The sequence below is a fragment of the Vipera ursinii genome (assembly GCF_947247035.1).
Source record: "Vipera ursinii genome assembly, chromosome: 7".
In the NCBI taxonomy this organism is placed as follows: domain Eukaryota; kingdom Metazoa; phylum Chordata; class Lepidosauria; order Squamata; family Viperidae; genus Vipera; species Vipera ursinii.
The window spans coordinates 2,107,547-2,133,193 of record NC_139521.1 but is presented as its reverse complement, the minus strand read 5'-3'; the positions used below and the strand labels follow the sequence as shown (position 1 = coordinate 2,133,193).

General features: G+C 41.7%; 1 protein-coding gene across 1 annotated transcript in view; it reads right to left on the bottom strand.

The window, feature by feature from the left end:
• Positions 1–1,177: 1,177 nt before the first annotated feature.
• The window catches only part of ANAPC4 (anaphase promoting complex subunit 4), a 34,000-nt gene continuing 9,530 nt past the window's right edge, over positions 1,178–25,647 (bottom strand). Inside the window, exons 8-28 of the mRNA XM_083368051.1 lie at positions 24,249–24,359; positions 22,587–22,670; positions 18,374–18,460; positions 17,651–17,715; positions 17,500–17,542; positions 17,339–17,415; positions 15,493–15,593; positions 15,359–15,410; positions 15,077–15,132; positions 13,823–13,869; positions 12,503–12,559; positions 11,688–11,744; positions 10,474–10,567; positions 8,271–8,368; positions 6,538–6,599; positions 5,566–5,604; positions 5,378–5,479; positions 4,691–4,768; positions 3,840–4,010; positions 3,404–3,527; positions 1,178–1,989 (exon numbers count right to left, since the gene is read on the bottom strand). Of these exons, the coding sequence (XP_083224177.1) occupies positions 1,840–1,989; positions 3,404–3,527; positions 3,840–4,010; positions 4,691–4,768; positions 5,378–5,479; positions 5,566–5,604; positions 6,538–6,599; positions 8,271–8,368; positions 10,474–10,567; positions 11,688–11,744; positions 12,503–12,559; positions 13,823–13,869; positions 15,077–15,132; positions 15,359–15,410; positions 15,493–15,593; positions 17,339–17,415; positions 17,500–17,542; positions 17,651–17,715; positions 18,374–18,460; positions 22,587–22,670; positions 24,249–24,359 (1,755 nt within the window). The 3' untranslated portion in view covers positions 1,178–1,839. The remainder of the gene's footprint in view (positions 1,990–3,403; positions 3,528–3,839; positions 4,011–4,690; positions 4,769–5,377; positions 5,480–5,565; positions 5,605–6,537; positions 6,600–8,270; positions 8,369–10,473; positions 10,568–11,687; positions 11,745–12,502; positions 12,560–13,822; positions 13,870–15,076; positions 15,133–15,358; positions 15,411–15,492; positions 15,594–17,338; positions 17,416–17,499; positions 17,543–17,650; positions 17,716–18,373; positions 18,461–22,586; positions 22,671–24,248; positions 24,360–25,647) is intronic.

The window sequence follows — 25,647 nt, the reverse complement described above, 5'->3', positions numbered from 1 at the left end:
TCTTGATGGACCTATTTTGGGAAGCAGAAGTCTTTTATCTTTTTGGACCTCTCAGTGTCCTTCAATACATGGTATGTTACAGGTCTGCCTCCAAAGGGCTATCCCTATATAATACTGAGATAATAGAATAGAATAGAATGGAATGGAATGTCTTCTAGTCCAGCCCCCTGCTCAAGCAGAACCTATACTATCTCAGACAGGTAATTCTTAAAAATTTCCAGTGATGGAGCGCCCACGATTTCTGGAGGCAAGCTGTTTCACTGGTTAATTGTCCTCACTATCAGGAAGTTTCTCCTTAATTCCAGGTTGCTTCTCTCTCTGTTCGGTTTCCAACCATTGTTTCTTGTCCTGCCCTCAGGTGCTTTGGAGAATAGTTTCACCCCCTCTTCTTTGTAGCAGCCCCTCAAATACTGGAATACTGCTATCATATCACCCCTATTTCTTCTTTTCTTTAGACTAGCCAAACCCAAGTCCTGCAGCCGTTCTTCGTATGTTTGTCTCCAGGCCTTTGATCATCTTAGTTGATCTTCTCTGAATTTTTTTGCAAATTCTCAACTGAAATGTATTGTCTTGATGTTCATGTAGGTACAAAGCTATTTCAATATCTACATTGTTATACCCAATTGTACCTTACATGAAAATGTACTATATTCTGATTATAATTCTGTATCAAGAACTCTTTGACATTAATTAATCTTGTCCCAAGAGCGCTCCTTTAAAAATTCAGTTCATTATTTTTTTTTTGCTAGTTTGGAATTTCCAGGAGAAATTGTACTGATTGATTAATATTAGTCACCATAGGTTAGAAATCAAACATTAACAAGTATTCTACACACACTTGAAGTAGTTTTCCAACCTAAATTTAACTCACTAGATTTTTCTAGTTTGAATGGCACCTCATGCTTCCAAACCTTAACTGTAAAACAAAACACACACACACACCCTTCATAATTCTTGACACAATGCTGGACATTGCCAGAAACTGAATGATGAAGTTTCTCCGAAGTTATGTAAAATGACATTCTTTGAGACAGGTGATTACTTTTTCAGCAGCAGGCAAACACTAAAGTTGTAAAAGAACATTTGTTCTGGATTAAAGCACCTGAAAAATAATTTGACAATGGACGTGTCGATGAGACAGGGATTGTGAAATGAAAAGCACAACCGAAAAGCACAATCACAAAATAATCTATTTTATTTTCCTTTACACCGCATTTTGAATACCGCCAAGGGTGATGGTGGTCATGGTTAAAGACAGGGGTCTTCATACCTGGCCCTTTTATGACTTGTGGACTTCAACTCCCAGAATTCCTCAGCCAGGCACGCGTGCCTGGCTGAGGAATTCTGGGAGCTGAAGACCACAAGTCATAAAAGGGCCAAGTTTGAAGAGTCTTGGTTTAAGAAACTTCCCCGGCCATTCTCCACATTACTCTAGCAAACTTGGGAGAGTGACACATAGATGCCTCCTGTAAAGACAAAAGTGTGACATCTAAAAGAGGCCACTTCTTTAGAAATCCAGAAAAGCAATGGAGTTTAGGAAACCGCGGGAATATCAAAAGCGGAACCATCTTGGCAGGAATATCTGAAGACTCGCTTGTTTCCAGTTGTGTTATTCAGACCGTGGAGCCATAACACAAGAAAGGGAGGTTGGCAGAATGTGAGTTGTACAAACCGGACAGACGGAGAAGCACACAATTCTTCCATAACTTCATCTTCCAACGGACGGACCACCTCCCCAGTGCTTCTCACCAATGTCTAAGACCCCGAAATGAACATTTCTCTCCATCTTTCCAAGGTTAGTGGGAGCTCATCGGCCAGCTCAGCTGAACCAAGGTGCACTTATTCCCCTTCAACCGTGTCTGTCGACTGGTTGAGTTCTTCTTGAGGTAGGCCAACAGCCTGAGGGACCTCCTCCTCCTCTTCCTCCTCAGCTTCTCCATCATCTTCATCCATTTCGAACACCCGGATGTGCCTCAGGTTTGAACTTAGCTAGGAAAAACACGAACAGTTGAATGTTAAACTGAACATTCGGTCCTTAAGACAGAGAGAGGTCACCAAGCTGGGTGCTGTCACCCTAAAATTAAAAGCAATTTTCCCCCCCCAAGGAAGATAAATTGAGATGAATGAGATGGTCCGCTGGGCTATTTATATCTTTCAAAACCAACAGCGCGTTAAAGCAGAGATCTTTCTATTTATTCTCTTTTTTTAAACTCCTTTCTGGGAACAGGCTAATTGCAAGTCTCATCATGGATAAAGGAGAAGCTTAAGAGTGGTTATTTACAAAGCAGTCTCCTGAATTGTCCTCGGTCCAGTGAGGGTGACCACCAGTGTGTCTCCTGAAATAAGCTTTTCAGCCTTTGTTGTTCAGAAGCGGTCCAGTTTTTATGATTTGTTTTTTATTTCTGCCACGGACCGGCATGAAACAGACGAAGATTAGTAAGCGCTCCAAAACAGAAACAGAGAAGGAGCGAAATCTCGTGTTAATGAAATAAATAAACCGTGGATGGCTTCATAAATAAGACGGACATATTTCTCCTCCGGTGCAAGCAAGTTCTTGACTTAAACAGTTTAATGACCATTTGAAGTTACAGCAGCACTGAAGAAAGTGACTTATGGACATTTTTCACACTTACCACCGTTGCAGCATCCCCCTGGTCACGTGATCGAAATTCAGACGCTCGGCAACTGACTCATATTTATGACGGTCGCAGCGTCCCGGGGGTCACGTGATCCCCTTTTGCGACCTTCTGACAAGCAAAGTCAATGGGGGAAAGCCATATTCACTTAACAACCGTGTTACTAGATTAACCACTGTAGTGATTCCCTTAACAACTGTGCCAAGACAGTCTGTAAAATGTCGGCAAAACTCACTTAACAACTGTCTCGCTTAGCAACAGAAATGAGGCAGTCGTAAGTCAAGGATTCTTTCTCCCCAGTAGCGCCTTACAAAGTCAATGCTCCTGAGGATGATGGGTAAATTTTATTGCTTCCTGACAGGCCTGGGAGAACTTGCGAAGGGACAACTGAGTTACACTTAATATCGTAGAAATGGAGGAACAGAAGCATTAGAGGAAGGATGCCGAAGGAGGGACAGAATGAAAGGGGAATGACAAAAACTGAAATAATCTTTTAATTACTTCAAATTCAGCAGCGGGTTTGTCTGCAGTGAGTTGGCTACAGAGTCTTGTCCACTGTGAGTTGGCCACAGTAAGTTGGCTATGGTGAGTTGGCCATGGTGAGTTGGCCACAGTGGTTTGACCATGGTGAGTTGGCCATGGCAAGTTGGTCATGGTGGGTTGGCCCCACCAAGCTATCCCATTCTGCTTCCTGACAACCCAACCATCGAGGGGACAACCCATTTGTATCATCGGACAAGTAAGCCGTCCTTAAAGATGACACTCACCACACAAGACACTTTCCGGATACCATTCACGGTGACATAATGAGCCTTCATATTCTCCAGCACCCTGTACTGAGTCTCCGCGGTGACCGTACAAATAGGAATGCCGTCACGCTGCAGGTCTAGCCTGGCATCCAGACGAAAGCCAAATAAGAGGAAGGTTCACCGTTGGCCCCCGTTGCCAAAGATGTCCCAGTAACCTTGCAGGCAGTCCTCCACTTACAACAGTCTGCGAGCGTCACAGGTGCTCTCAGCCCCGCTCACGCAAGCAACGGTCTGAGCATGCACTTGCCCCTCCCACAAAACCATCCCCTCTTCCCCACCCCCCACCCCCACCCCGGTTGGGTTCACCAGCCCGGAAAGGTACAGAGGCCTTTCAAATAAGCAAACGGCCAGTTAACCTGAAAAGGCTAAATGGCATCCCCGTTTTGTCTCTCACCTCTGACCAGAATTCCAGTTGAACTCCATTCCCTGGCTCTGCTCCGTGCAGATGGAGGACAGAGGCAGCTGAGCCAGAATCCACTCCTTCCCCTCCTGTTCCGAATTTTCCACCAGGATGACCGTGATGGTTTCGTTGTCGTAGAAATGGGCATCCAGACAGCTGTAGGAGCTGGACTCCAAATAAATCAACAATCGGGTTTCACACACAAACATACCGATGGGGAGAGTATGGCGAGGCTTTGTTTAGCGACCGTTCCCAAATTACAACAGCACTGAAAAAAAGGGGACTTAGGACCGTTTTTCACACTGACGACCGTTGCAGCATCTCCCAAGGTTGAAAATTCAGCCAGTTGACAACGGGTTCATATTTATGACAGTCGCCGTGTTCTGGGGTCACGTGACTGACTCCCTTTGCCACCTTCTGGTAAGCCAAATCAATGGGGGGATGCCAGCTTCACTTAACAACCAGGTTACTACCTTTAACAGCTGCAATGATTCACTCAACAACCGGGCCAAGGAAGGTCATAAAAGGGGGCAAAATTCACTTAACAACTTAGCAACGGAGGGGGGGGGTCGAGTCCTCACGAAAATGGGAAAGAATCTTGTAACTTCAAGGGGTCACTTAAATAAATAGTTTAGCGTACGTCGTATTTTTTCTTCCACCTATTCATTTCTACATGTTAACCTTATTTTTTTCTTCTTATTTTTTTTTGCCAAGTTTTAAGTTCTTGGTTGTGGAGCTGAGTCAGTCCTCATTAACCAACACACCCCAATCGAACATTTTTTATAATTCAACGAATCGTTCAAATAAGTTCGTCGGATTTTGGAAGGTTTCCATGATAGACTGACCTTGTTTCCTTACTTTCGTGAACACTTTTGTTCAGGAAATTCCCAAACTCCACAGCAAGCAGCCCGTTATTAGCGGATCTAAACATCAGGAAAAAAAACAAAAAAACACACAAAACATTTGCACAGTATTGGACAAATGAAGAAACACCAATGGAAGAAGATATGGGGTTTTAGTTTAAATTCAGGGACTTAATTTAATTTTAGTTTTAATCGATTTTAACTTTGTATGTATGTATTTTTAATTTTTCCCTGTAAACCGCCCTGAGTCCTACGGGAATAGGGCGGTATACAAGTTTAAATAATAAATAAATAAATAAATAAATAAAGATAGAATTAGGGGAAAAAATTGGACGGTGTGGAAATGGACAGGCTTACCTTGAAAATGAAAGGGAAACAAGATACGGAATATTTCCAAACGTGGGATAATTTTTACAAATGGCTAGAAAAACGGAGCGGCAGAGCGTAGGAATGGAAGTTGCGTTACTATCAATGCTAAATATGCGGACCCAGACAACACGTTTCTTAAGCACTCAAGATTGTTAACTATAAAAACTTAATAAAATATCTATCAAAGAAAAAAGAAAAGAAAAAACACAGAGAACGGATATTGGAGGGTTTTCTGAAGACGTTTTGGGCAGAATGGTGTTTGGAAACAAAAAAACCAGGCACGCTCGGTGCTACGGTTACCTTGATATGTCGGTGTGCCTCCTCAATATGTAGAGTTTGGAAACCGAGTTCTCTAGCATGGTGAATAAAACGTAATGCAAATTGTACGATTTGTCGTGCCACCTGCAAAAATAATTTCGACTGTTTTACGAGCAACGAAGCATCCCTGATGTATCGAACCGACTGCAATAAAGCACGCGCATACTCACACAAAGGGCAACTTAAGCAGCTGGGGGGCCGAGTCCTCACTAAAACAGGAAAGAGAGAATTAGCAAAGGATGTGGAGTTTTCCTACGCATACTGTGTGTACTAAAGGAGGACTGGAGGCTAAAACATGTAAGGAACGGCTGCTGGAATTGGGACTGTTTAGTTTAATGAAGAGAAGGACCAGGGGTGACATGATAGCAGTGTTCCAGTATCTCAGGGGCTGCCCCAAAGAAGAGGCAGTCAAGCTGTTCTCCAAAGCCCCTGAAGGCAGGACAAGAAGCAACGGATGGAAACTCATCAAGGAGAGAAGCAACCTGGAACTAAGGAGAAACTTCCTGACAGTGAGGACAATTAACCAGCGGAACAACCTGCCTCCATAAGCTGTGAATGCTCCAACACTGGAAGTTTTTAAGAAGAGACTGGAGAGCCATTTGTCCGAAATGGTATAGGTTTCCTGTCTAAACAGGGGGTTGGACTAGAAGACCTCCAAGGTCCCTTCCAACTTTATTATTATTATTATTAAAGTAAATACTGTAGGGATTTTTATACAGCCAGATCAAGTCCACTTGTACACATAAGGCAGTAGACTTAAGGAACCTCAAGGTTTTTGAACCCGGTAAAATATTTAGAAAAAAGGGGCTCAGAAATCATCAAAATAACGTACTCACTGTGTGGGCTAGGTAGAAACAGAAAACTGATTCGCTACAACTTAGAACAGTTTGTTTAGAGTCTGTTCAAAGTTACAACAACGTTGGGGGAAAAAGTGACATGACTGTTTTCACACGAGAGTAGTATGTACTACGAAAAATGGTTATTAAGACACTTTTTTTTTCCTAATGCTGTTGTAATGATTAGTGGTTAATGGTTGCAAGTCAAGAATTATCTGTAAAGGTGCTTTGATCTTTATGGGACTGAGCAGGATCATGAACTGAAGCAAGAGGAATAAACAAAACAAAATAAAATAAATTGCCCACCTTTTTGAGGCTCTATACAAAGGCATGCAAAACGCCTGACGGACAGTGTTTCCGATCACATCCTGGAGAAGAGAACGATTTAAAAAAAAATCTACAAATATGTAATCAAAAGAAATACTTGCAGCAGCACAAACAATAGCTCTGGCCTAGTAATAAGAGAACTGGCTCTGTGGGAATAAAGGAGGCTGGAACACCTATTAATTGTTGTCAGGGCTTCCTTCTCAAGGATTTAAATAAGTCAGAAATCTACAATGAATCTCTGATTTAACAGACCCCCCCATTTAGTGGGCTTCTGATTCAACGGACCAATTTCCTTTCCAGCCCATCCACTAAAATAATGGCTAAGTTCACTAGAAGTGAAGTAGTCTGAATGGGACAGTTAAATTTATGTTCATCTTGTCTTAATTTTATAGATTGGTAATGATGATGTGTTTGTGTGATGATGTGAGCCTCTTTCGTAAGAATGGCCTTACCTGAAGGAACGAAGGAAAAATCCTGCTAATACTTTTGTGGAATCTGCTAGAACTGGGGATAATTTTTTTTTTTAAAAAAATGGAACTGGGCATTACTTTTCCTAAATCTGAGCTTTCCTCAGCTTCCTTTCAAAGTAACGCAAGGAAGATTTCTCAGGTGTCTCTACCCTGTCCTTATCTCTGAGGGCCAGTGGCAAGTATTTTATTTATGCTGTTCCTTGTCTAAGAATTCCCAGCACTTATTAACAGCACCACCTTTAAGTTACTTCCTGGCTGGATTTGTCTCATTTTTACACCACTCTCCTTTGATCAAATCTGGATATTTCTTAGAGATATATATCTGGGCCTATGCTTAGATGTAATCAAATGGATTGCAGGTGACGCATAGATTTAAGCCCAATTCTGCGGCTCTATTTCGAATTTCACAACTTCTTTCATGAATTCTTCTTTCCTTCCGTGTTTATTATACATTTAGTGTATGGCACTTACGGAGGTCAGGCAATCACTGATATACAACACTAATAAAAACCATGTTTTTAAGTAAAGCAGATAGATTGAGAGAGAGAGAGAGAGATACACAGATAGACAGATGATTGAGTGATACATATAGATGAGATAGACGATAGAAAGATAGAGATATAGATGATAGAAAGATACAGAGATAGAGATATAGAGATAAATGATAGAAAGATATACTCTAGATATCAAGATAGATAGACACAGATAAACAGATACATAGATGATTTGAGTGATAGATATATAGATATAGATGAGAGATAGATGATAGAAAGATATAGATGATAGATAGATAGATAGATAGATAGATAGATAGATAGATAGATAGATAGATAGATAGATAGATAGATAGATAGATAGATAGGTGATAGAAAGATATAGATAGATAGATAGATAGATAGATAGATAGATAGATAGATAGATAGATAGATAGATAGATAGATAGATAGATAGATAGATAGATAGATATAGATATAGACAGACATAGACAGACAGATGGATAATTATGTGGATAATACAATATATGAAAAAAATATTTAGCAAAAGCAAAATCCTAATAAAATCATCATAATATGGCACCATGTCGTTCCAATAGGTCAGATGTTGTAATTCCTTGTGTATGAGAAACTTTTTTTTAATCTCCTTGGTCTTGGACCATAATAATAAAATGATCTATATTTAAACAAGCTGAGATCAATTTAATGCCTTGCTGGACCCAAATCTGACAGACCTCTAAAGACTCACAGCTGGTTTTTGCAGACACTGATCAATGATTTCTTCCATTCTCCTCTTTACAAAATGCAGCGATTTTTGAGGGTAGTATGGAAACAGCAGCGGGCTTTCTAAGCAACATTTTAAAAAAAAAAGTCAAATTATCGAGACAGGCAAGAAAAGGTTTCATTTTTAATAACACGTTTTCTATTATTAGATACTTTATGGAAGACAACCAGTGTGTGAACCTAAGCAAAACTGAGCTTTGTAACGTTGTAGATCAGGGGTGTCAAACTACAGGTACCACGAGAGAGCAGTCTCCCTTTCAGTACAATAACTCAGAGGCAGGTTATGGAATTCATTTATTTATTAAAAGTGCCTCCCACAAGCAGAGGTTTGGCTGACAAAAATATGGCTCAATTCCTCCCACGAACAGAAGCAGCTTTTCTTATGCCAGCAACAGAATATTAAATTTAATTTACTTGTTCTAAGCAGGCTTAGGGTTAGGTCACCATGAACTCGGAGAGCGAAATGGACATTGCTAACAAACCCGGGAGTGCTTGGGTATAGTTAGGAGGGCACTGACTTTTCTAGGCTGCCCTATCTATGTTTCCTAGTAAAATACATGGGAAAATCCCATTGGTGGAAAATTCCACTTAGGGTTATTTATTTATTTTTATTTTATTTTTTTTAATTCCATTTATATCCCGCCCTTCTCCGAAGACTCAGGGCGGCTTACAAGCTTAGCAGTAGCCTTCATTCTATGTATATGCCTGCTTATTAGGGCTTTCACACACACTCCAAGCGGCCTTATTACAAAGTCAGCTTATTGCCCCCAACAATCTGGGTCCTCATTTTACCTACCTCGGAAGGATGGAAGGCTGAGTCAACCTTGAGCCTGGTGGGACTCGAACCTGCACTAATTGCAGGCAGCTGGTGTTACTTAAGGAGGCATTAGCCCACTGCTCCACCAAGGCTCTCCTTGGTGTTAGGGTTAGGTCACCATGAACTCGGAGAGCGAAATGGACATTGCTAACAAACTCAGAGTGCTTGGGTATGATTAGGAGGGCACTGACTTTTCTAGGCTGCCCTATCTGTGTTTCCTGGTAAAATACATGGGAAAATCCCATTGGAGGAAAATGCCACTTAAGGCATGGTGTCCTGTGTAATTTTTTTCCCCTAAAAAAATCAGAATTGCCGATAACAAAAGTCTCACTGCTGCTTTGACCACTGCACCCGGTGCTGAGTGAAACCAATTGAAGGATTCGCCGAATTAATTCCTGGTTGAAGCTCTTATAATTTTATAAGTCGTTCAGAGAACAGCAAGAAGCAGCTGAGCTCTTTGAAGAGTAAATGAAACATTGCAAAATGTTAACCTTGGGAAGGCGAATGGGAGGAGCGCGGCAGCCCTGGAAATGTGGGGAGGAAAAAGTACAATCCAGATTTATTTACTCTCGTTCCAAAATGCAAGACACTGAATAATGGTTTATGAAGGCCCAAGAGAGCAGGAGGACCAAAGGATCAGCTAACCTATCTCCTAAGGCCTTCACATCTCGACACCCTGGAACCCAAACAGCATCTCCAAAGGACACACAACTTGCTTTTGCTTTGGCCATTGTCAGTGATCTCGTATGAAAAATTAGTTTTGTCCGCAATTGTTTTTACTGGGCATTACTACTGACACTACTGTTGTGGACACTAAGCTGATGTTGAATTTAATTACGGCAGCGAGACTTTTAGTAGGGCAATATTGGAAGAAGGAAGAACTGCCGACTGTAGAAGAATGGACTTTAAAAGTTTCCAACCTGGCGGAAATGGCAAAGATCTCAGCGTACTTGAAAGACCATTCACAACAGAGATATATTGTGGAGTGGAAAAAATGGATTGATTACATCCAGAATAAATATGGGACTAAAAAGTTTCACTTAGCATTTGAATAAGTATTGATGTGATATTTATATTGCTTGTAGTCATTTTATAAGAGTTAAAGTGCGACAGATTTAATAGTTTATGGTTGTTTGCATAGGGTAGATTATGATTGTTTTTATTGTTATACCTTGTATTTAGCTCTGGGAAGTCGGGGAGGGGGGAGGGGGAGGGAGGGAGGTATTGGGGAGGGTTGGGAAGAGGGGAGGGGGGTGGGAGGGGTTTGGTTTTGTTTTGTTAAAAATAAAATGTACTGTAAAACTTTTCAATAAAAAAAAATAAAAAGAAAAAAAGAAAAATCAGGCTGTACCTTTAAGGCTGTTGCTATTTTGAAGGAACTTAAACCACTGGTTTCCGTCGGTATTAGGCGGAGATACAAGATCATCGTCTTCATCTTTTAAATACTGAAAAGAGAACGGTTTTAATAAGTATGCGGGGGTGGGGTGGGGCAAAAAAACATGCCAGGACTGCAGGTTTTTTTCCCCTCTCAGTTTGCAATCAAATAAAATAAAATATTTAGATCTGATTTTCCTCTTCTTTTCAACCGGGAACCAGAAAACCGGTTAAGATGTCTAGTCATTTGGTTGTAAATCCTTTGAAAAGTGGTTTATTGCTCACTTTTAAATCTGTTTATCACAGCTTCCCTCCAACCAGTCTGTTATCTTTGCAGAGTGGAACAATTTATCAGAAATGGTTATAAACCTTTGGTCCGTGAAACCAGCAGCTACAGTGCCTTGTGACTTAAGAGTTGTTCATTAAGTGACACATTTTATGCTTCGATAGGCACTGCTCATTCGGGAGGAACCCGCAACTTTTCTAAGTCGCATTCACAAAAGCCACTTAGCCAAGTTCCAGAAGGCATACGTTGCAAATCTATCTGCAGGTTGTCCTCGGCTTACGGCCACAGCTGACCCCAGAATTTCTGTGGCTAAGCAAATGTGGTTTGCCCCATTTTACGACCGTTCTTGCCGCAGGGTTGTTAAGCGAACCTGGCTTTCCCACCGAGAGATCACAGCAACCGCCACAAACACGAGTCGGTTGCCTAGCCTTTGGTTTTGGAATCACCTGATCACGGGGAGGTTGCAGAGGTTGGTAAGCATGAAAAACGGTCGTATGTCACATTTTTCAGGGCCGTCGTAACTTTGAACAGTCACTAAACAAAGTGTTGTAAGTCAAGGTGATTCATAGTCACGGCGGTCATAGTGTCCCGGGGGGGGTCACGTGAACCCCTTTTTGCGACCTTCCGACAAGCGAAGTCAATGGGGGAAGCCAGATTCACTTGACAACCAGGCTGCCAACGTTAACAACTGCAGCGATTCACTTAACAACTGCGGCAGGGAAGGTCGTAAAATGGGGCAAACCTCACTTAACGAGTTTCTCAGTTAACCACATACATTTTGGGCTCAACTGTGATTGTTAAGTCGGGGACCTGCCTAGATCTCAGGCTGGCCAACTCTTCGTTTCTCGAGGACTTCCATGGCCCAGACAGACCGTCCCTCAAAAAACAAAATGGCGGCACCTTACCTGCCCAACTCTTTCCACATTGAAGTATTTCCCTTTACGACTGTAGAGTTCAGGGGCCTAGAAAGCAAACAGGAAAGATGGCTTAAGGAGAACTGAGAGGCCATTGTTTTATTTTTAAATTCTGAGAAATGGGCGAGCCTCGAATCACCGGTCAATACTTGACTGGAAAGTCGGTTTAGTGCCCAGTCAACAAATGCAATGTATATATATATATATATCATGCCTTTTTTTATTTCGGTTTTAACCATCCCACATAGCAGGGCGTGCCAATCTTGGCAACTTTAACACGCGTGGACTTCGACTCCCAGAATTCCCCAGCCAGCCATGCCGGCTGAGGAATTGTGGGAGTTTAAGTCCATATGTTTTAAAGCTGCTAAAGTTGCTGCATCGTCAAAAAAAGTTGCTTTAAGGGAAGTGGCATAAATGAATGTTTAGCTACGTCAGGATGACCTGAACATGCTCTTTTGAAAGGAAAATATCTGAAAAAAAATAAAATGAAGAATAAAATAAAATAATAAAATAAAATAAAATAAAATAATCAAATAGTAAAGTAAGATAAAAAAATAATAAAATACTAATAAAATAAATAAAATAGTAAATAAAACAGTAATATAAAATAAAATAAAAGAATAATAAAAAATAAAATAAATAAAATAAAATAGTAAAGTAAATAAAATAGAATAAAATAAAATAAAATATAGAATAAAGTAAAAGAATAAAACAGTAAAATAAAATAATAAAATAATAAAATAAAACAAAATAATAAAAATAAAATAAATAAAATAGTAAAGTAAAATAAATAAAAGTAAGCTTACTTCATTGAAGTGCTCCGTGAGAAAATCAGCCACAAAAGTAATGTCTTTCTGAGTCATCTTTGAGAAAAAGAAATATAACAAATCATTACAACCACAAATTTACATTTCGCACATCTACACAAAATGCAGCACAACGGCTGTCACAATTCTGCAAACCGACAAACCGCCAGGATGACCTTTTAAATAACTTGGACAGAGAAAAAAAACCAAAGCAGTAAAGCAATAATATTTTGAAAAGGAAACGTAGAAAAACATCATTAAGCTAATCCTAAAATCCTTTTGACTGCTTTTGTATTGAAACAAAGTCGGCTTTTAAGATGAGGAAAACATAGAATCATTTTCTAAGAATAGATGGCCTACTATCTTTATCTATCATCTATATCTATATATATCTCTGTCTCACATCTATCTATGTCTATCTGTCTGTCTATTATCTGTCATCACTATCTTATCTATATCTATCTGTCTATCTATCATTTTTAAAGTGTGCCATTGGGCCCACACTATAAAAAAAATGACAATTTAGCTTATCTTATCTTATCTTTGCATCCAGAAATAAAGTCCTGAAAACTGTCCAAGTCACAACATTTCTCGTCTAAGGAAGGAATATCAAATGCGATGTGGGGTTTTGGGGTGTGGTTTTGTTGTTGTTGTTTTTGTAATTCCATCAAGGGGTTTAGGAAGATTGCGTGTCCCTCATTAAATGTTCCTGAGAGAAAACATTCCAATGACAAATTCAACATACAATGTCCCGAAGCTCTCCAGATCCCAAATAATAGACTGAAAATTGTCTTGAAGAGCAGTGGTTAGAAGGCAGCATTGGAGGCTAACACACCGGTCACTGCCAGGAGTTCGATCCTGACTGGCTCAAAGGTTGACTCAGCCTTCCATTCTTCCCAGGTCAGTAAAATGAGGACCCAGATCGTAGGGGGGCAAAATGCTGACTCTGTAAACCGCTTAAAGAGGGCTATAAAGCACTGTGAATTGATATATACAGTAAGTCTTAAATGCTACTGCTATCTTCCTTCCTTGCTTCCTTGGTGGCGCAATGGTTAAAACACTGCATTGCAGGCTGACTCTGCCAGCAGTTCGATCCTGACCGGCTCAAGATTCATTCAGACTTCCATCCTTCTGAGGATGGTAAAATGAGGGACCGAGATTGTTGAGGGCAGGAAGCTGACTCTGTAAAAAGCTCAGAGAGGGCCGTGAAGCACTGTGAAGCGGTATATAAGTCTAAAAGCTGTTGCTATGGCTGTTGGTGGACAGGAAATATTAGAAGCCTATCATCTGTGCACGTAAAACCGACAACATGACGATTACCTTGTTCAGTTCAGGAGGAACATGATCCTCTGACATCCGCAGCATGGCTGAGAAATAAAACAAAAGCGGTATGACCCACAAGGGGGACCCTAAATTTTCCTTTGCTAAAGAAGGCGGCTTTGCCCCCCCCTTTTTACGACTTTCCTTGCCACAGTTGTTAAAGGAAATCACAGCAGTTGTGAGGTGAATTGTGTTCTTTTGATTTTGCTGGTCAGATTACAAAAGGGGAATCAAATGACCTCGAGACAAGGCAAATTTCATCAGCAGGAACCAGTTGCCAAGTGCCCCGAATTTAATTCAGGGAGACGCTGCAGATGAGGCAACGGTCGTAAGTGTGAAAAACGGCGATAAGTCACTTTTTTCAGTGCCCGTTGTAACTTTGAACCACCCTAAAAGAACGGTGGCGAATTGAGGACTATGTTAGGGAGTAGCAACTATATATGAAATGGTCTAGGGTCTCCTGCTTGAGCAGGGGGTTGGACTAGAAGACCTCCAAAGTCCCTTCCAGCTCTATTCTGATTGATTGATTGATTGATTGACTGATTGATTGATTGAAATAGTCTAGGATCTCCTGCTTGAGCAGGGGGTTGGACTAGAAGACCTCCAAGGTCCCTTCCAGCGCTATTCTGATTGACCGATATAAACAGACAACAAAACCCACACTCCTGTGCACTACTGATGTTATCAGTTGGATAAACAATATGTTTGCAAGCACACAGCGCAGCTCAGGCAGCACAAAGATTTCCCAAATAATATCACCTTTCCATCCACATACACAGAGGAAGCTGAGTCATTATAATTGGTAACTGAACTGAAAGGGAAGCTGTAAAGACCACTTTACAGCTATAAATAATAATAATAATAATTATTATTATTATTACCACTTTACAGTGATAATAATAATAATAATAATAATAATAATAATAATAATAATAATAATAATAATAATAATAATAATAAGTAGTAGTAGTAGTAGTAGTAGTAGTAGTAGTAGTTGGAAGGGACCTTGGAGGTCATCTAATCCAACCCCCTGCTCAGGCAGGAAAGCATATACCATTTCAGACTAAATCACTGCCTTCTCATTGGCACAAACCACCATTAACTCAGATTAACTTAGTCAATCTAAGAAAGCTGGGCAGCGCTTGCTTTGAAGCCAGCTTTTTAAGAGTCCAAACAGAGAGAGAGAGAGAGAGAGAGAGAGAGTGAGAGAGAGAGAGAGAGAGAGAGAGAAGTATTTAGGAGCGTTTTTCTTACCTACATAAAGCCAACGGAAAAAAGCCTTGAAATTTTTCATGCTGCTGTCTATAACTCTGGGGAAACAAAAGGGATTCTTTAATGTAAGGGGGATTCCTCCACAGCCGTGGAGTGAGCTCTTTGTGTGTGTGTGTGTGTGTGTGTGTGTGTAACAATGCTTTGAGCTCCAAGCACATCTGAGCGCTTGTAAGCTGCCTCCTGAACACCCACGATCTTCTCGCTGTCCTCACCACTCTCTGTAGGACTGAGGGGGGGGGTCTGCCAATCCTTTCGATTACTTACTGGAGAAGTTCGTTGGCTTTCAGAACGAAGGAGCCCACCGCCGTGATGGCCTCTGGAAAATGGAGAGTAAGCGTGAAATAAAGGCCGGCTGAAGGCGCTCTGCCCATCGAACCAGCGAGAAACCCTGCGATCACCTTCTATTCCCGACGCGTCCAGCCCGAGGGACTCGTACTTCTGCTTCCACAGAGCCATGCCTTTCAGCTCGCTGAAGTGGTAGAGCAAGGCCTCCGAGCCGCTGCCAAAGCAAAGCGGGGAAGCCCGTGAGCAGAGGTGGAAAGGAAGATTCCCTCAGGGGACCGAAAGCAAGGCGTAAAAGGGGAAAAACACAAACACACACACACACACACACACACACACAAATTGAAGACTTGGCTATTTGGACTTGCCAGCCTGGACTGAGGGATTGGGATTTTAGATTTTAGATTTTAAATTTTAAGAACGTGTTTTATTGTTTAGGGCTACTTGGTTTAATTTATTTTAATTTTTGTATATTATGTGTTGTATATAGTGTTTTAATTGCCCTGTACACCGCCCCGAGTCCTGTTCTGTACCAGCCTGCTACCGGCCCTGCAGAAAAGGCAGGGACAACCCCTTTTACAAGAAGGCAAGAGGCTGGAATTAAGCCTGCCAAATTTATTGATACAAAAACAAACAAGACACGAACCACTAAAACAGGAGCTATTCAAACAGTTGCCTTCAGCAAACCAGCCCTCCCACGCATTCCCCTTTTATACAGTTCAGGGCGTGGCTTCTCTCTGCCTCCTTCCGAGGTGCCCCATTGCCTTCCTCTGTTTACTCCTGATTGACTGCCTCCTGCGTCGGGCGTCCTTGAACAGGGCCAGCTGTGGGTCATCTTCATCCACGCTGTCAGGCTCACACAGCTGGGTCTCCGTCGTGACCAGGTGGGAGGGGCCCGGCTGAGGGCTCTCATCAGCAAGCTCTTCAACACCCCCCTCCTCCTCTGAGTCGTCCGACCCAACTGCCGAACCCACAGGCTGACCCTGAATCACAACAAGTCCTTCGGGAGAGGGGCAGTATATAAATCCAAATAATAAATAAATAAATAAATTGTGGATATGTTTCTTTTTCTCCTCCTGGGCTTTGTCTGACAGACTGAGAAAACAAACGAAAATGGAATGGTCTTCGCTTTTCTTTTTCTTTCTTTCACCTTTCGATTTCTTCCTCTTTTCCTTTCCCTTCTTCCTCCCCCTCCCTTCTCCTCCCCTCTCCTCTTTTCCTTCCTTCCTTCCTTCCTTCCTCCCTTTCCCTTCCCCCCTCTTTTCCTTCTTCCTCACTTTGCCTTTTCCTTTCCCTTCCTTCCTTTTTTTTCTTCCTCCTCACCTTTCCCTTCCTCCTCCTCTCCTCTCCTTCGTTTTTTCCTCTCCCCTCTAATGCTTCTTCCTCTTCATTCTTTCCTTTTTTCCCTCTCCTTTCCCTTTCCCCTTTTCTTCTTCCTCTCCTTCCTTCCTTCCTTCCTTTTGGTTTTGGTGTGTTGCTGAGCCCTCTATTCTGATGGAGTGTAATTATTATTATTATTATTATTATTGACACAAATCATTATTCATCAATTGAATCTGGTCAAGGAATTCCTCCTCCGGCTGCAACGTTCCATACTTTTCCCCCCCCTCTTTTTAAGGGAGAAGAAGAAAGTGAGAAAGAGAGGAACGTGTTTGAAGTGGATGGCTGGGGGATTCTGGGAGTTTATTTATTTTATTTATTTATTTTATTACATTTATATACCGCCCTTTCCCGAAGGACTCAGGGCGGTTTACAGGGTGATTAAAAACGAAAATACAAAAGTTAAAAACAATTTTTTTTAAAAAAAAAAGTTGAAGTTGCCCAGGTTGGGAAACCTTGGCTTAGAGCCATAATTGAGAAAAGAGCAAATAATAATATTGAGAACACTCCAAGTTTTTTTTTTAAAAAAAAACACACACATCACAAACGTTATCTACATCAATGCAGCTCCTGAATTTTTACCTCTGCAAGTGACTTATCACGAGCTTTTGAATACTGGAATAGGAAGATTCCATGGACTGCCCAAGTTTTTTCAAACCCTGTGGGAAGAAATCGCACCTTTTGTCAAGCTTGGCAAACCCAACACAAACCGCAATAATTTCATACTACACGAGCTGGCCTACCTTTACTGTTAGCTGATTCATCAGCAGTGCCTGAAGTTCAATACTTTGGGGAGAAGAAGTGGGGAGGGGGAAAAAAAAAAGGAACACAGCTTCATTTTTTTTTTCCTTGTTGGAAGAAGAGTCAAAATCTGGACGGGGTTTGAAGACTCACCTTGCTTTGCCCCACAAAAGTAACTCCATAAATTCATCTTGCACAGATGTGGTGGTATTCTTCTCCTTAAAAAAACAACAACAAAACAAGAGATTGTTCCACCCAGGCACTTCAATCGCCACAAAAGAAAAAGGCAGGGTGGGTTTTGTTTTTTATAGAGAAGGCAGATCTGAAGGTTTATAGGCAAGAAAGAGCAGGCTGAGTCACCATCTAAATATTATCTCTGAATTTTATGCCTTTCCTGTCTTTGCCGATGAATTTTCCATTATTATTCGCAGCTGATCTCCCAATAGCCAAGACGGTCAGACCTGACCAGGATGGAAAATATCAGGAAATCTCAATCTAGCGGACTTGATTGACAACTTCAGAAGAATCCTGGAAGATCGCATGGATAGGTCACCTTAGAGGGGAGATTGCTAGCGTTAAGATTTTAATAAAATACAGGTAATCCTTGACTTACAACGGTCAGAACTGGGTCATGACTCTGAGACGCTGTGACCGTCATAAGTTACAAGTCAGTTGCCAAGGGTCTGAATTTTGATCATGTGATCATGGGGACGCTGCAACGGCCGTGTGAAAAACGGTCGTAAGTCCGTTTTTCCAGCGCCCTTGTAACAATTCACTAAATGAACTCTTTAAATCCAGGCCTATTTGTATTAAAAAGTGTACTGGGTAATGCAGGATTAAAATAATAATTGGAGGGAATCGTTTTTTTCACCATACCTGCACAAACTTGGTTAATCGCGAATCCATTTGCATCAATATTTCTTCCCAGGCTTCAGACATGCAACTCAGTGAAAGCTTGATGTACTGTTCGCAAATAGGAGAAAAACCATCATTTTTTTAAAAAAAATAATATTTTATTGATTTTCCATTATTACATCTCATTAGTGCTTAATGAACAATGTTTTGTCTGGCTTGATTTGTTTTGCCTAGTAATACAAGTTAAGTTCTTACTCCAGCCATTGATAAAACAAGTTCCGTGTTTGAAAATATTTTGTACCTTCTTCTTCTTTAATACTCAATCATCAAATATTAGTGGGGAAAGGCATAAATTGTACATTTCCTTATAATCCCATTCTGTGTAGCTTTCCCTTTTTTTCAAAGGGGTAAAAAAACAAAACAGCACACACAGCTATAACAGGATAAAAGAATTAGAAATTACATTAAACCCCCTGCTGAGACTGGCTTTATCATACCAAACTCATCATAATATCTCTATAACGGATAAGAAATATTGAATGCTCACATTGCATTGCTGACTCGAAAACACTGTAAAGCTTATACAGTGGCATGTCAGAGCGTACACAGTCTTATTGCGCTGAAATAACCCAGGAGTAAAGACAGTAAGCAGTGGTTTGTATTAAATGGTGATTTATCTTACACTATTTACAATATAGAAGGGACGCGGTGGCTCAGTGGGTTAGGACGCTGAGCTTGTCGATCAGAAGATCGGCAGTTTGGCGGGTTGAATCCCGAGTGCCGCGTAACAGAGTGAGCGCCTGTTACTCGTCCCAGCGTCTGCCAACCTAGCAGTTCGAAAGCACGTAAAAATGCAAGTAGAAATGGACTTCCGGTGGCTGCGCGGCGCCGGAGACAGCCTTCCCGGGCTGCACGCGGCTCAGCTGAGTAATTTTCACCCGAAACAGCGCCGATCAGCTGTTCGGGTGAATTTGAAGCCCCCTCCTCGGGAGAAGAGGAGGGGGTGAGGCCCCAGGTAGGGGTTGAGTTCTCCGGGGCCGCCTGAGCTTGTTGCTTGGGCGGCTGAAGGATCGAACTCCCCCGTAGCCTGGGTCGCTCCCAGCTGGCCAGCGTCTCTGCTCTGGATTTTTTGGAGCAGAGCCAGGCGTTTGCGACCACCCCTGCCTGAAGGAAGGACTATGGAATAAAAGGAGCAGGCAGAGCGGTACAAGAGGAAAGGATGAAGAGGATTATTATATTTTACTCTCGAGCTTGATGGACTTTTTTAAACTTAAAGTGAAAGTGCGTCACAAGTGGAAGTAAAAGATGGCGGCTAAACCTCCCTCAAAAACTCTTCGGAGTGCTGGAACTTCTCCGACGCAACAATCATCATTGCAGGCGTTGCATCCTCCTGATGTATTGACACCGAAGGATCTACAAGATGCTCTTGAAAAACATGCTCAGGTAATTCTGGAATCAATGGGTGATAAATTTGCACGGATGGAGGAGAAATTGGAGAAATTGGAGGAGAGAATGGAAGAGAGGATGGAACAGAAGTTCAGTGTGATGAAGGCAGACATTTTGTCTTCAGTGTATAAAGTGGCTGAATGTGTGGAAGATCTGGATGAAAAAGTGGAAGATTTGACTCAAAAGAATGCCATATTAGAAGCAAAAGTATTGGAGAATGAAGATTTAAGAGACAAAATGGACAGAGAATTGAGTCTTGCTCAATATTACCAGATGCAGTTTGCTGTTAGAATCAGAGGCTTAAAAGAGAATATTAAGGAAGATCTAAAGCAGCTGATTTCTGAGGCTCTGGAAGTGGTATTGAATCAGCCAGCATCTGAAATAAAGGCAGGCATGGATAAAGTGTTTCGTGTGAATTCATGGATTGCTAGACAGAGAAAGCTGCCTAGAGATGTGGTGGTTTATTTTGTAAAGAGGGAAATTAGAGATGAAGTTATACAAGCTACCTATGATTCTAAAGTTGTGATTGCTGATCAAGAAGTTTTGGTTCTAAAAGAAATTCCTCCAAAGATTTTAAGGAGAAGGAAGGATTTTACATTTCTTGTGCAAGAGCTCAAACAACGAGATATAAGGTTCAGATGGGAGATCCCAGTTGGGTTGATGGTGATGCATGAAGGTAAAAGGTACCGTTTGGTTACTGTGATGCAGGCGCGTGATTTTTATAATAACGTTTTAAAAGCAACCCCATTATTACTTTTGGAAGCTGCAAAGAGATCTGGAGAAGGAGAACATCAAGAGGTTGAAGATGGACAGACAGAGGAGAACGGTGCTGGAGGAGATCAAGCTACAACTTCTTTGGATGATCTTAGAGAGCAGAGGGTGACGCGTGCTGCTTTAAAACGATTAAAAAATAAAAAATAAAAGAACAAGATCAGTAGATGCCTATGGAACTTTCACAACGTACTTATAGCCAAGCAGTGGGAGGAGCACGGCCTAAAAAAGATAGTCCTATCAGAGCAGCGCTTTAAGAGCTTTGGGATGATATGCATGACAACTAAATTTTTAACTTGGAACGTTAATGGACTAAATTCACCACAGAAGAGGAAGAAAGTTTTTCAATATTTAAAACAATTCAAGATAGATGTTATATGTTTGCAAGAAACGTATATTAGGGCTGTGGATCAAAAGTATTTACTGAACTCAAGGCTGGGTACGCGATTTGTTGCTTCTGCAATGAATAAGAAAAATGGAGTGGTTGTTTATGTTAAAAGTGCTTTAACAGCAGACTTAATTGAAGCAGATAAGCATGGAAGATACGTTATGATAGAGCTGCTGCTAGAAGGCAAAAAGACGCTTTTAGGTGGATTATATGCTCCTAATCAACAACAAGCTGACTTTTTTAGTTTACTTTATACAAAGCTTACCCAGTTGGATTATAAATCTGTTATTTTTATGGGGGATTGGAATGGTGTTTTGGATGTACAGATGGACAAGGCTGGAGCTTTTAAGCGCGTCCCAAGTCATGCTAGATTGCCTAAATCTTTTTTTTTTTTTGAAATGAAGATTTTATATTAATAGTGTTTGTAGTTATTCTATATGAGCTAGAGAGTGATAGATTTTAGAGTTTACGGTTGTTAGCATGTGGTTGTTTATGATTCTTTTTTTTCTGTTTTTTATACCTTGTACTTAGCTCTGGGAAGTCGGGGGGGAGGGGGGGAGGGGTAAGGAGGGAGGGATAGGGGAGGGGTAGGGGGGTTTGTTAAAGATAAAATGTATGATAAAACTTTTTAATAAAAAAAATGCAAGTAGAAAAATAGGGACCACTAAGGTGGGAAGGTAACAGCGTTCCATGCGCCTTTGGCGTCTAGTCATGCCGGCCACATGACCACGGAGACGTCCTCGGACAAGCACTGGCTCTTTGGCTTTGAAACGGAGATGAGCACCAGCCCCTAGAGTTGGAAATGACTAGCACACATGTGCGGGGGAACCTTTACCTTTACCTATCTACAATATGCACTAGGAACAAAATACATACATGTGCTAATACAGCAAGATCCAACACACCGCAGTTACAGCAGGAAAATGGAAGAGAGCAAGCACAGCAACTGAACCTTCCCTTTTATACAAAGGCTCTTAAAGAGACACAGACTCTGCTGGCTCTTAAAGGGACACAGACCTTGCTGAGTCATTCCCATCATTACATCTTACATTACATCAGCTGGTTAGCTCTTAAATTATGGCCTCGACATGGCATTTATTGCAAAAGCATTCCAACCCTGTACAGGTAAGTCCTCAACCTACAATAATTCATTTAGTGACCATTCAAAGTTACAATGGCACAAAAAAATGACTTCAGACCATTTTTCACACTTACGACCTTTGCAGCATCCCTGTGATCGGGTGATCAAAATTCAGAGGCTCAGCGACTGCTTCATACTTATGACCATCACTGTGTCTCAAGGTCACATGATACCCTTTTGCGACCTTTTTAACAAGCAAAGCCAATAGGGAAGCCAGATTCACTTAACAACCGAGTTACTAACTTACCAATTGTGGCAAGCAAGGTCGTAAAATGGGGCACAGCTCACTTAACAAATGTCTCACTTAGTGACAGAAACTTTGGGCTCAATTGGGTTCATAAGTTGAGGATCACCTGTATTATGGTAAAAAGGAACCATTTTTTTTCAGGGAAAGTTCACTAAAGTGACTAATAAAGTGCACCCCCTCCCGTATAGAATATCTTTTGGTCGGTACAACATGCAAAGGTATGAGATTTTTATTACCGTACCTGCAGGAGAGTTGAAATGTGTGTAAATTTTCGGGCCATTCGAGTCACTTCTGGTAAATAGGCTGAGAGCAGGCTGGTATCCAGCTAAATTAGAGAGCCAGTTTGTAATCCGACAATATCATATACGCCAGACATGTCAAACACAAGGCCCGGGGGCCGGATCCGGCCCGCAAAGTGGTTTCATGCGGCCCGCAAAGCCATCCTGGAAACAGTGAGGGAACGGCCCCCACTGCCTTGGCCCTGGCCCAGAGACCCTCCTCCTGCCAGAGACCCCCAGATCTGTCCCACTCCTGCCCAGGCCCCCATAGACACCCTTGATGTGAAGGTTGTAGAGCTGGCCATGCCCACTCAGTAGGCCACATGCACTCTAGCCACGCCCACCCAGTAGGCCACGCCCACCCTGGCCATACCTCCCCGGCCCCTTGAGGGCAACCGCAATGCTGATGCGGCCCTCAATGAAATTGAGTTTGACACCCCTGATATACACCCTCTACTAACTGCAGCACTAGAGCACAAATCAAGAAGTTAAAGCTTCTTTTTTTTAAGTGGGAATGTAATTCAGATTTTTAAACGAGGGGAATAATGGTTAGATGAATTTGCCTTCTCGTAATACTAGCGTTTGGGCTCAATTAGAGAGAGTCAATTTGATCTCGTGGTTAAGACACCAGACTCAAAATTGGGAGGCTGAGTGTTCAAGTCCCACGTTAGCCGTGAGAGCCAGCTGGGTGACTCTGGTCCCACCAGTCTCTCTCAGACCACCCTACCTCACAAGGTTGTTGTTCTGGGAAGAATAGGAGAGGAGGAGATAATCAGCCCTGTCCGAGTCTTTTACTCTTTTATTTTTCCCTTATATTCAATCCAAGGTCCAGTTCTTGAAGACTACTTGGACAAGTCTTTGCTGTTTTCTGGGCAAGGTTTTTCAGAAGTGGTTTGTCATTGCCTCCTTCTTTGGGCTGATAGAAAGTGACTGGCCTACCCAACTGGCTTCATGCCTAAGGCAGGACTAGAACTCACTCTCCCAGTTGTAGCCAGATGCCTTAATGAAACACCAAACTAGCTCTGTTATATCTATAGCTTAGATAGATAGGTAGGTAGGTAGAGAGAGAGAGAGAGAGAGAGAGAGAGAGATAATGAATGGATGGATGGATGATGACAGATAGAGAGAGAGAGATGGATGGATGAGATAGATAGATAGATAGATAGATAGATAGATAGATAGATAGATAGATAGATAGATAGATAGATGATAGATAGATAGATAGATAGATAGATAGATAGATAGATAGATAGATAGATAGATAGATAGATATGGATGGTAGATATATACCGCCCTGAGTCCTTCGGGAGAAGGGCAGTATAGAAATTAAATTAATAATAATAATTAATAATATACAGATAGATAGATAGATATGAATAGATGGATGGATGATAGATGACAGAGAGAGAGATGGATGGATGATAGATGATATATATGGATGGATGGATGGATAGATGGGTAGAGATAGATAGATAGATAGATAGATATGGATGGATCATAGATGATATAGATAGACAGACAGAAAGACAGACGGTCTCATCTAAATAAGACCTGGAAAATTCTTGATAGCTTCCGTGAGAAATCAAATGACCGTTCAGGTGGAAGCGCCCGAGCGTCCTGCTCACCTGGAAGTAGGTTATTTCCGGATCTCCGCCCGGACCGGTGTCTACTTCTGTCACAACTGAAAGCGACTTCAAGTCACTCGACAAGCACAAGGCCAGGCAGGAACCTCTCACCTGGAACAAGAGGGTGGCAAAAACGATAAACCACATTTTCTTCATGGTTAAAAACCGTTCACAAGTGCAAGCTGTTGAATTTCTTCGTCTCTCTTCTCTTCTCTTAGTCATTAGTGCAATTCATCATCGGTGATCAAAACTTGGTAGTTTTAATCATGGGCGACAAACCTGCGGTTCTTTATTTCCCTCTTTATTGTCTATTCTGCTGTGTTTAGGGGGCTACAGATAGTCCTCAACTTACGAACATAACAACGGAGCCCAAATTTAAGGTTGCCAAGCGAGATATTTTTAAACGAATTTGGCCCCAATCTAGGACCTTCCTTGCCACCGTTGTTAGGTGAGTCACTGCAGGGGTTAAGTTAGCAACACGGCTGTTAAGTGAATCCGGCTTCCCTACTGAGTTTGCTTGTCGGAAGGGCGTGACCCCCCTGGGACGTTGCAACCGTCGTAAGTACATGCCAGTTGCTCAGCCTCTGATAATTTTGATCACGTGACCCTGGGGTCGCTGCAACGGTCGTAAGTGTGAAAAAGGGGTCACCAGTACCTTTTTTTCAGTACTGTGGTAACTTTGAATGGTCACTAAACGAATAGCTGTTGAGGACTGCCTGTAATCAGTTCATAAACGGCGAGTTTATCCTTCACTGAAACTCACATCGCAATTGCTCGAAATATTGGCTGTAAAGAATCTCGTTTCAACTGAACAATACGGTGATTTTGAAGGGTTTTATTGCCACGGCTCCTGCAGGGTTTCGCTTTAGAGCAGGGGTCTTCAAACTTGGCCCTTTTATGACTTGTGGACTTCAACTCCCAGAATTCCTCAGCCAGCTTTGCTGGCTGAGGAATTCTGGGAGTTGAAGTCCACAAGTCATAAAAGGGCCAAGTTTGAAGACCCCTGCTTTAGAGTGACTGAATCCATTTATATTAAAAAATAATAATAATAAAAGAAACACTAACCGGGCATTTTTATCCAATACATTAAAGAGGCAAAATAAACTATTCTCCAGCTAGATCTAAAACTTGCGACGTGGGAAAGGGAAAAGATTGCTTAGAGCAGGATGCCAATCCAACAATTTAATGAGTGTGAAATTGTCAAGACGTTGTCCCTCCTCTGTCTTTCAGCTGGGAAGGAAGCAGGAAACCATTTTGAAGATCTAATAAAGAATCCGGCTGCCAAGCAAAGCTCTGAGGGAAGCTGTCTGTGGAGATTCTCCATCATCCAGATCAGGGTTGTCCTAAAGATGCTTTTCCAAAAGGCAACTGGGCTGTCTTGGATGGTGTTTTTTTTCCT